Source organism: Colossoma macropomum, unplaced genomic scaffold (assembly GCF_904425465.1).
Source record: "Colossoma macropomum unplaced genomic scaffold, Colossoma_macropomum, whole genome shotgun sequence".
Classification (NCBI taxonomy): domain Eukaryota; kingdom Metazoa; phylum Chordata; class Actinopteri; order Characiformes; family Serrasalmidae; genus Colossoma; species Colossoma macropomum.
The window spans coordinates 6,774,799-6,786,187 of record NW_023494792.1 but is presented as its reverse complement, the minus strand read 5'-3'; the positions used below and the strand labels follow the sequence as shown (position 1 = coordinate 6,786,187).

General features: G+C 39.7%; 3 protein-coding genes across 3 annotated transcripts in view; 2 read left to right on the top strand and 1 right to left on the bottom strand.

The window, feature by feature from the left end:
* Window positions 1-4,166, bottom strand: cetn4 (centrin 4). The gene is made up of 5 exons (XM_036575731.1): window positions 4,054-4,166; window positions 1,836-1,991; window positions 1,315-1,443; window positions 934-1,071; window positions 1-319 (listed from the first exon to the last, which is right to left on the bottom strand). Exons 1-5 carry the CDS (start codon window positions 4,054-4,056, stop codon window positions 230-232), a joined length of 516 nt encoding a protein of 171 aa, XP_036431624.1. The 5' UTR covers window positions 4,057-4,166; the 3' UTR covers window positions 1-229.
* Window positions 4,167-4,358: 192 nt separating this feature from the next.
* On the top strand, window positions 4,359-7,389 carry bbs12 (Bardet-Biedl syndrome 12). Its single transcript, XM_036575730.1, has 2 exons — window positions 4,359-4,413; window positions 5,252-7,389. The coding sequence occupies exon 2, from the start codon at window positions 5,252-5,254 to the stop codon at window positions 7,253-7,255; it is 2,004 nt and encodes a 667-aa protein (XP_036431623.1). The 5' UTR covers window positions 4,359-4,413; the 3' UTR covers window positions 7,256-7,389.
* A 2,447-nt stretch (window positions 7,390-9,836) lies between these two features.
* The window catches only part of LOC118811499 (TBC1 domain family member 9B), a 28,091-nt gene continuing 26,538 nt past the window's right edge, over window positions 9,837-11,389 (top strand). The window contains 1 exon segment of the mRNA XM_036575724.1: window positions 9,837-10,116. Within this exon segment, the coding sequence (XP_036431617.1) occupies window positions 9,999-10,116 (118 nt within the window). The 5' untranslated portion in view covers window positions 9,837-9,998.

The window sequence follows — 11,389 nt, the reverse complement described above, 5'->3', positions numbered from 1 at the left end:
TTAGGCAAATACACATTTATTTCTGTTTTTCAATAGTGTACAAAATTAGTAAAGATTAAATAATTTTTACAAATCTTATAAAAGAAAGAAATGAAGTGTACCAAAATTTCAAAGATACTGCAAAAAAAAAAAAGGAGTTTCAGACTGCTGCTATATCAACCAAGCGGTTTGTGTGAGAGTGATGGTGAAGACAAAAGTGAGACAAAAAAAGGAAAAGAAAGAAGAGAATTTAGTACAGGTTGGTCTTCTTCATTATCCGTAAGAACTCCTGTTCGTTGATTTCTCCATCTCCATCTCTGTCTGCCTCGTCTATCATTTCCTGACAGAGAGGAAATAGGTGTTAAAATGATATGGAACAAAATGTTAGACACTCACAAAAACATTTCCCTGATGCCATCAGCTGTTTGTTCTTCATTGTGAGTCTTATGATCAAAACGAATGAATCACATAGAATCTAGTATGTACCGGGTCAGGCACACACAGCCTCAGTTCATCATGTCTAGTGGAACATCATGACGCAAGAAGCTGTTTTTACACAAAACTGAGGAAATCTTTGTTCATGTACAAAATGATGTAAACAACACATGAAATATGCATACTCAATTTTAGCAGGTAGACTATATAGGTGCACTCTGTGGTTTAAAACAACTGACTGTAGTCTGTTTGTTGCTGCATAATACATGTATAACTATTTATCCACCACTCAAATAATATCAGTGGTGGCCTTACAAAGTGCATGTACAGTGGGGCCCAAAAGTCTGAGACCACACCAATTGATTTGTTGTTTGTTTATTTCCAGGTTCCACCTTTTGGACCCCACTGTATAAGGTTGGTGTTTCTGATAAAATCGTCAGTGAGGTGTTTCCATTACGTTGCATACCTCCTGCATTTCTGCAGAAAATGTTAAAGGTTATTTCATATAACCAGACTCACCTGTAATTCCTCATCTGTGAGGTTCTCTCCAAGCTCTTTGGCGACTCGCTTGAGATTTTTGAACGAAATTTTCCCAGTTCCATCATCATCGAACAATCTGAATGCTTTCAGGATTTCTTCTTTTGAGTCTTTTTCACTCTGCATTGGAAAATAACTAAAATCATAATCTGCAGCAAGCTCAGAAAACTTCTGTTTTGCTCTACATGCCAATATATGCAGAGAAATGTACACAGTGCACTGATGTACTTCACAGAGGGTCATTCTAATATGTAGAATATACTGCATAACTATGTGAAAATGTTGTTTTATTACTATATCTATTAGAAGTGTATTTGATGTCTTCTCATGCATTTTACTGTTTTGCTTATTTAGACAATTCACCATTTTCTGTGTCATCATGGAGAGAAAGTCATTGAAGTCGATGGTGCCTGAGCCTTCTTTATCAATGTCAGCAATCATCTTCTTTATCTCCTCCTTCTTTGGCTCAAAGCCAAGAGCTCGCATAGCGACCTGAATGAGAGAAAGAAGACAAATTTTGACCACAAGATATAAAAGGTGAATACAACACAGTCTCAAAACTGTACAGAAATACTGTTTCATGAAATTAAAGACAAACAAGAACTCAATATGATCTGAACTGTAGGGCCCTTTGCTCTCTCTTGCGGTCTAACAGCAAGTGGTTGTTCTCATATTATACAAGTTCTTCCCCTTAATGGATCAGAGCATGTGTTTAGAACCAATCACCATTATTAGCTAGAAAATACATACAAATGTGGCATACACTAGGTTGCCTTTGATTTTCTGCAGATTTCAAGGAAAAGACACACAAGGAAGCACTACCTTAGTGGGGTTCTCCAGATAAATTACAAAATAAATTTCACATCTCCTGTGCATTCTCTTACCTTAAGCTCCTTAACGTCAATAGTGCCTGTACCATCGGTGTCAAACAGATCGAATGCCTCTCGGATCTCCTGCTTCTGTTCCTCTGTCAGGTCTGGTTTGGGGCCAGCTTTCTTCCGCTGGTTTGCTGTTGCAGTGGGCTTTCTAAAGCTAGATGCCTGTATGAAACACAAGAGGAGCGGGTCGAGACTGTCTGTAATTTCTCTTACAGATGCCAGGATTGTAAACTTGTTTAAGTTTAAGAAATTCTAGAGAGGTATGAATACATGTATGGGCTGAATTACAAGAATGTAACAGCAATGAATTCATTGTTGCTATTAAACAAAATCAATAAAATGACTGTACCTATGATAAGTTAATTCTTACACTTGGTAAGGTTATTTATGCATGTTGGGAGCTAAACCTGAGAGACTCTATTTTTCATGCCTTAAAGGGGGAATTCCACAGATATTTTTTTTTTATTTCTGCATGTATGTAAACAGTCATTCAGAGTGAAATTCTCTAATCTAGAGAAACTTACCCAGTCAGAATTGCTCACAGCGGTGGTGATGTGAACCATAGATACAAATATGTTGCCTGATACCAGAGACATACAACCCCGTTTTCAAAAAAATTTGGGACGTTGCAAATAAAAACAGAATGCAATGATGTGCAATGATCTGACAACTAATTAGGATAATTGGAAACAGGTCAGGAACATGACTGGGTATAAAAAGAGCATCTCGGAGACGCTGAGTCTTTCAGAAGCAAAGATGATTAGGGGTTCACCACTCTGTGAAAGACTGAGTGAGCAAACAGTGCAACAATTCAAAAATAACAGTTTCTCAATGTAAAATAGCAAAGAACTTGGAGATTTCATCACCTACTGTACATAATATTATTAACAAATTCAGAGAATCTGGAGAAATCTCTGTATGCAAGGGACAAGGCTGAAAACCAACACCGGTTGGCCACAATCTTCAGCCCCTCAGACGGCACTGCGTAAAAAAAGACATTATTCTGTAGTCGAAATCACTCTGAATTACTTTGTTTACATCTCAATGACTGAATTAAGCAGAAATGATTAAAATTCAGTGGAATTCCTCTTTCAGCAAAATACAGGGGCTGTAAAAGTGAGCGGATTTGTGAGTAACTTAAAAATGAGTGTCAAGCTAATGTCAGACAGCTAAAGGGGAATTCCACTGATTTTTTCTTAAATAATTAAAGATGTAAATAAAGTAACTGAGTGATTTGATTTCGCTCCATTCTCTTAGTCGGAATTGTTCATAGTGGTGGTGACCTCTAAAAGTTCCCTCACAGATAGTTTCTACATTATATGCTTACAAATATGCTGTCTGATGTCTGAGGCATTGTTTTACTAAGGTTCTGAGGTAGAGATTTGGCTTAAACTAGGTATATTTTTAAAAGCCATTCATGGTGGAGGAGTACACACAGTGCGTTGTGAGGCAAAACAGTTCTCAAAGAAAAAATATTTTTCCAGATTTACAACTATTTTACTATTAAAAAGTACAGAAGACACGTGTAGGTTCACTGGTCGTTTTGGATAGTAAATAAAACGGCTATGTTTGTGTTGTAGACATTGCGACCCCAGGTTCCCATCATCACTACTGTACAGAAATCTGAGTCTGCAATTTCCTCTACAATGAACCATTTATCATCAAATCACTCTGAATGAATTTGTTTACATCTCGACGACTGAATTATACAGAAAATTTGAAAAAACGGTGGAATTCCCCTTTAATATATTGTTAGATCATTTAAAAAGTAACTTGGCTGGCTGTTAAAATAGTTTCGTTGCGCTTACTCTTCATTGTAGGCAAGGTAAGAAAAGCATGGCTAGCATAAGAACGTTAGCTAGGTTAGCTACCTCACTATCCGTGTGCACACATGAGCCATAGTTACAACAACAACATAAAGGAAACACAGCTAACTTTATATGCAACTCCACACGTTCAGAGAGACCTTGTTATCTAGCGACACCGCACCGGTGATGGCGAAATTACTAACCGGTAGCTTAACTTACTCTCACCCTCTAGGTTTAGCCAGCTAGCGAAAGAGCAAAACTAACGTTAGTGGTTACCATAACAGTCCAACGTTAGCTTCACGGCTGGCTAACTAGCTAACAAGAACATCTGTCAGGTTTTCGCTGTCTGGAACTATTTATTTTAACCTGTATTTTTCAGTAACACATCACAGAGTACGTTAACATTGACTTCTTACCATGTTAACCCTGAAGTATCCAGGCAATTATTTTTGTACAACAAACAAAAGGTAAATTGTGAGCTGCTTAGTTAGCCTACTTAGTACTCGCGGGTGTCAAACAACTTTTTTAATGGGCGTGGTTATCAAGAGAGGGACAACGAAGTGGTCGAATAGAAATCTAGCTGAGGTCTACGAGCGCTGCGATCAGACCAATCGGAGTCATGGGGGCGGGACTTTCAGCGTTTGAGTGGCAGTTGCGTGTTCGTTTAGACTCTGTCTCTTAGCAACAAGCGAGGGTTTGGTGCTAGCGTAGAGTGCGCATGCGTGTGTCGACTCCGCTGAGGATGTGTGCAGGTTTTGGACGCTGCTGCGGAGAAGGTTAGTGTCTTTTTTCCTTTTTAACTCGGTCGGTGCTGTAGCTCAGAGTCTCTGCTGGGTGAATTCACGATTTGGTCGTTTGCTGCACGGCCGCTTGTTAGGTTTTCTGGATTTACCTGGAGTTTGGGACGGCTTGCTAAAATGGCAGCTAAGTTAGCTAAAAGACTCCACAAGCACACACAGGTTTGCTTACTGATCCGAGACAGCTTTGCCATTTCTTCAGTAACAGCTCAACGGATTTGATTTGCACAGATTTATTTGCCTGTAGAGTGTGTTGTCGAATTCATGTGTACTTTGTAAGCCTATGTAGGGGGTATTCTGAGGGACCATAGGAACATAATAATGATACAAAGACACTAGTTCACAAAGTGGTTTATATGGAGACTAAAATAAAATGAGAAACGACTCATTAATATAAGACGAAAATTTGACTGGAAATGAAGAAATTAGTATAAAACAAGGAGTGCTGAGCAGACACATCATTGCTAGTCTACATAAAGAAAATGCTTAAAAGAAGGAAAGAAGTAAACGAATGCCAACAATTTGCTCCCAATATAAAACAGAGAAAATACTAACTCGGAGGAGGCTTATACTACAATATTGTGCAGGTTTAATTCACACCATACAACAACGAAACATTGCTGGTTTAATTCACCGTACAACAATAAAACTGTACACTTTTAACTCACCCTACAGCAGTAAGACTGTTCTTTTCTTTTGTTTGGGTACAGAACTGAATGCGCTGGTACCTTGTTTCATGTCAATATCATTGCAGTCTTTCAAGTAACTGTATCACTCTAACCATTAATCTCTCCCTTTATGTCGCTGTTCCACACAGATGTCACTACTGAGAACTGGAGCAATAAACCAGGGTCGCCATACTGGGCTCCAGCAGCTGGAAGCCATGGCTGCTGCAACTCATGCTTTTTTGGGTCCCAACAAAGCCTACAAATTCATCCAAGATGAGGCTAGTGCGGAGGCAGCACTGGTCTGCTCCTGTTACCGTCTGCTGGAGCAGCTTGAGCTCAGCGACTCTGTGGGGCAGCTGCTGTACGAGACCACTCGGGCCCATCAGGAGGCACTGCGCTCAGGCACAAGCACGCTGGTTTTCCTGGCAGGGGTCTGGAGCAGGGTGGCACTGGAATGTCTTCACAAAGGCATCTCAATTCCACATATAATAGCTGGCATGTCAAAAGGCCTAGACCTGTGTGTGGAGGCCTGCATGCGCAATGCTGTGACTGTGGAGGAGGTTGTGTGTAAGGGCACTTTACTGAAGCAACCGAATAGTGGTGACTGTATGAAGGCTGAGGATGGCTTACCCACAGAGCTTTCACTGACTACAGGGGGACAGGAATCAACTCAGAACACTATTAGGACCATAAATGGAGTGTTTAACCTGGATTCCATCAAAAAGACACTTCCAACAAAGCATAGAATAAAACTAAAGCACAGCAGGCATTTTAATTCAAGTAGCAATGAGGCTGAGGGGACACAGTCAGCCGAAACTTTGTGCCAAAAGAGCTCAAAAACGTTCAACGTAGATCAGCTAGCTGAAGCTGTCAGCCATGGCTGTGAGGCTTCCATGAGTTTAGTGGTAGAGGCTAGCAGGATTCAGTCTAGACATGGAAAGCATGAAGATCAGAGTCAGGTTCTAGATGTTGATAGGTTGGTGACATGCCCTTTGCCAGGGCTCTCTGAGGAGCACTCTTGCGTACTTCACGGATATGTCTTATTGTTGTGTGTTGAGCAGGCATCACTAGTCAAGCATTTAAAAGAGCGGACATTAAAAATCGGCCTAATCAATGGCGACTTGAGCGAGACGTACCGTCATGTAGGTTTCAACAGGTCTAAAAACATCACATACGTTAGTGATTGCTCTACCTTGACGGGGGTCAGTCGAGAGGAGGAATGGATAGATGGTGCATTGGGAAAACTTCTGAAGCTCAGCATAGATGTTCTTCTTGTGACCGGAGTGGTCACCGCACAGCTGAAAGACCACTGCCTTAATCACAACATTCTGGTCATCGAGCGTGTGAAGGCAAACATTTTGAAAGACTTTTCTACAACTACAGGAGCCATTCCCATCTCGTATGTCACACAGCTCAGCGAGCGTTGTGTGGGTGCTGGAGTCTGCGTGAACGTGCTGAGAGAGTATCGTGGTGAAGGGAAGACCGAAAATATACTGTTGAACGTCGTTGCTAGTGGAACTTCTCTGGTCACGGCAGTCGTCGCTAGCTCAGTCCATGCTAAGCTTCAGAGCCTGGTGGACCAGTTCTGGAGCTGCGCTTACCGGTTGCACCATGCACTCAAAGATGGAAAACTGCTACCTGGTGGAGGGGCTGCTGAACTGCTGTGCATTCACCAGCTCTACAAATGCATAGACATGTCCCAGTCCACTATAGCTAGCCAGGGAGAGGCAGCAAGAGCAACAGCACCATATGAGACCACGATTCTGCAGCTGATGGCAGACAGCTGGATGGACTATATTTCAACTCTGAAGGTGAATGCTGGTCAGGTTGTGGCCAAAGCACAGGCATGGACATGTATAGCCCAGCACCTAAAGGACTTTGAGAGCAGGAGCTCTCTGAAAACTGAGATGCTGGAGACTCTTCTGAAAAAGTATTTTTACACAAAAGCATTACGAGGAGAGAGAGAAAGTGAAGGAGATAGCATGGTGGAGAGAGAAAGAGAAATGGTGGGAGTGTATGATAATGTGACAGTGAAGTTAGAGGCTTGGAGAAGAGCTCTGGATTTGGTGTTTTTGATCCTTCAGACAGACATGGAGATTATTGTGGGAATAAATGAGCAAGAAAGCCAACATAGAGATGTCATGTTTCTCTGATGTTGGCATTTTTTAAAATGTTCTTCATAGAGAATACTAAACAAAGTTTCTCTCTCATATCTTGATAGCCTGATTGACTTTACTGGGCTTGTAGCCACTAACGTTGCATACATGCTAAATAAATATGTTATACATATATTAGATATGTTAGATTTCTAAAATAAAAGCACAAAAAATATTTTTAAAAGTGCAATTCTAAATAAAATATACATGACAACTTCAGCACACCTTCCAGTGGCTGCATGAATGACACATTATTGCTGTATCCATTCTACTGCGAGACAGTGTTGCTTCTAGGCAACATGCATATTTAAAGCAAATTCTTCTAACACAAACATCATTTACATGATAATGAGTGTAAATAAAGAAACTTTACATGCTAACAAATGTAAATCATATTTTTGGGTCAATGAAAAATAATGAAAAATTGCTTTTCTGAGCAAAAATGTGTAGAACACCATACCAGAAGGAGATGAAAAATGCCCATCACAAGATGTGGTACTCAATAAAAGATTTTACATTCTTCCCTTAATTATTAATCAGTTAACTGTTCTTGAATAAATATGTTTCATGTCATTGTAAAGTACAGATAATGAGTTTGTTACACTGAGGCGACACTGTAGAGGGTCAATTAACTTTTTTTTTTATGAATTAGCTCATATAAACAAAAAACACTAATACCCTATGCAGTTGGCCTATATGACCTTATATAACTTATACAATGGCTGATTTAAAGGTTCATTTAAAGAAACATCAGAGTTAAAGTGAATGTTTCAGTTTGAGTCAAATATACAGCAAGTAGTCAAGATGTTCTTAACACATCATAGCACATAGCTATATTTGACTATATTTTTTACCATTGTGCTGAATTGCTTTATGCAGATAGGGTCATGAAAAGAATGAAAGGAAGGAATACAAAGAAAAGATTAAAAATACACAGACCAACAAAAAACGCTTTCAAAACCAAACCACATCCAACCAAATCATAGTTGGATGATCTGAAACATTTACATGTGACAAATTAGCAAAAATAGAAGAAATCTGGTGAGGGGCAAATACTTGTTAACAGAACGGTACATTTAAGCTTTGAACATCGACTTAAAAGTTATCAGCCGTCTGGTCTTTTGTATCCAAGAGAGAGGTCAGTATCTTTAAAGCAGAGTATTGGCCAGGCTTCAGAGAAATAAAAACTGTGTATTGTCAGCATAACTTTGACATGAAATGTTATTTCTGTGAAAATATAGCAGAGTGGAGCTGATGTGTATAGTGAAAAAAAAAAGACTGGGGCCAAAAAAAAACATGCGGGACCCTGTAAGATTGGAGTGATGGGGAGAAAACGTCTAGCATGTTCAATTACTGTGAACGCTCTCTGTAGCTAAACATCTTTTGGGCAGGACATGTTTTGATTTAGGGCAACTTATTAGCCTCTCCATAGGCTACATTGGATGTGCTGAATCAGGGAAAACACCAGTTTAATGCTCCAAATAACAGGCTGCTAAAAATCAGCCCTGGGGGCATGAACGATGAAGGGGTGCTACCGCTTGCCACCACTGAGAGGAGCACTTCTGTCTCATGAAACCACTGATCTCTCTGAAAACTAATGCTAAGATACCACACTATACAAAGTACGATATACAAAATGAGAGAAATGAAAAAAAAGTTTAATTATGTGGGAAATTGAAAATGGCACATGGTTAAAATCTATTTAGCCTGCTTATTCTAATGTTAACCCTTGATTTTGCTGGTGTATTTCCATTTTTCCCTTTTGAACTATAGTTTTTACACTCTATATTTCTAAACTATAATCATTTTACTTTTTGCTTTGGGTTAGTTTTGGGGAAATGTTGCAAAATTACACCAATGGGATAAAGATTATTGAATTTTCTCATTGTGATTAACAAAGTGCAATTTTATTTAAGTCGGTTTATAACATAACAATACATATGTTATTTTTTATATATAAACAATAAACTGGTGGAAACTGAGGTCCATAGTTGTATTTTAGCAAAATTCACAACAATTACTTAATTTTGTTATGTACATCTTTTATTTATGTATGGTAATTATTTTATCACCAAACACGTTAGAAAATAAGGAAAAACATATCACAGGTAAAATATTCACTTGGAAGATTGCTGAATTTGCTCAAAACCTCAAAGCAAAGGTGTTATTAGGAGACATGCTGTAAAATTCAGAATATCTTTTTTTTCACCACAAATTATTCTATAATACAGTGTAGCTAGAGTGGTGACTTTTGGGATATGCAGTTTTAGTGACCCTTGGTCAGTACCAGGCATGAACAGCATACTTTAAACTTGTTTTTTGTAGTTTTGTGACATGTTTGCAACAGAGGGTTAAATATTTTATCTGTGATATTTTTCCTGCTTTCCTAACATGTTTGGTAATAAAGTAGTAACATATTTACTATCTCTTACTGAGCATGTTTCATCTGAGATGGTAGAAAAACACAATTAAAGCGAAAAATGTACACAAGTCTGCAGAAGCGTCAGGACCTCCAACTCTTATTTTGAAATCGCTTCCAGCGTGTGCCGTCATTTTGGTGCTGTGGTCACAGTCGGTGGCTTCTTCCGCTCGGTCTCAGCTGCTGCCGCTGCTGCTGCAGGCCCATGTAGATAAACAGAGACGACAGGCGGGCAGTCTGTCCACTTTGGCATGGTCAGAGTTGGTGTTTTCGGGGCACGACTGATTGGGAGGTAAAAGAGGAAGACTTTCAGCTGCAGCAATGTGGATCACTCCGGAGGAGGTGCTGCTCGCTAACGCGCTGTGGGTCAGTGAAAGGGCGAACCCCTTCTTTATTCTCCAGCGGAGGAAGGGACACGGCAAAGGAGGAGGCATCACTGGTGTGTATTCGTGTTTATGCAACATCACGCTGCTGTTTCTTTGTACAAAAATACATATTTGCCGTAAATGCACTTTTAGACGTGCCAGGTCAGCTAGCCTGATGAATGACACCGAGTTATTTAAGCTGCGAGGCTGAAGTCAGCTTCTTATTCGACAGCTTCTTGATCGAATTGTTCCGTTCCACCTTAAATGGTGCAGCAGTTACGTTCTGGTGCCTGTAACTGCTGCACCGTGTAAGGTGGACCGGGAAAATTCTGGCAATAAGATGGCGAGAAGGAAGTCAACTTTACCCTCGTGAGTTATAGTGTTATTTCGCTGGGTGTTTTGCTGTGTTTACTTGGCCGGACCTGACGCTGCCTTGCAGCAAAGCTAGCTCACTTAGCGCTTACTGGTTTGTTTTGCTAGCCGTATGTTGACGTGGTGGTGGTGGACTGGCCCAGTGCAACGTCTGAAGTCTTCGGTTTCACTGTAGATGGCCAGTTTTGGTGTTTGTCGAGTTACACGAATTACACGACACGACTCCCTTTCTTTAGGCTAGCTGTGTTTTTAAAGCAGCCTCTGGGCAGATGATGTCAGTCAGTGTAAGGCAGTGAATCATGCTCGCTATCAGAGCAGAGGGGCGGTAGCTCTTCTGCTTTTTTGTAGTACAACTCATATTAATCCTGCTTTTGCCTCCACAAGATAATTGGAAATTACAGCCAACTGTTGTGGCTTTAATATTCGGTCGTCTTTTTTTGCTACAGAAAACAATTAATAGTCCATTGTCCTACAAGACAAAACAGGACAAAAACACATTCGTCATTTAGGAATAAAATAATACATCGAATAGGAAAGCATGTTGTAAACGTGTTTTAAATTACATCTTACCATTAACCTAATAGCATTAATTTATATATAATATAACATCAGTTTACCCTGGTCAAATATTAAATACTTAATGTTTGCTACATACATTCATCTTCCTCTCATTATTATTATTATTATTATTATTATTATTATTATTAGTCATAGCAGTAGTAGTAGTAGTGATAATAGCAGTAGTAAAAATTATTCGTAGCACTACTCATAGTAAGGAAAAAAGTAGTAGTTGTAAAAAGCACTTAACCATGTCTGAAGTGAATCCTGGAACAGATTTGTTGTAGGACAGAAGTTGTCCATGTCCAGATAACATCTGGCTGCCAGATAAGATCCAGCTGCTAGATGGGCTGACAAAAATGGTTCTGGCATGTTGGACGTGACCCGGAACTGTATGTTTTCCAGGCTGTATGCATA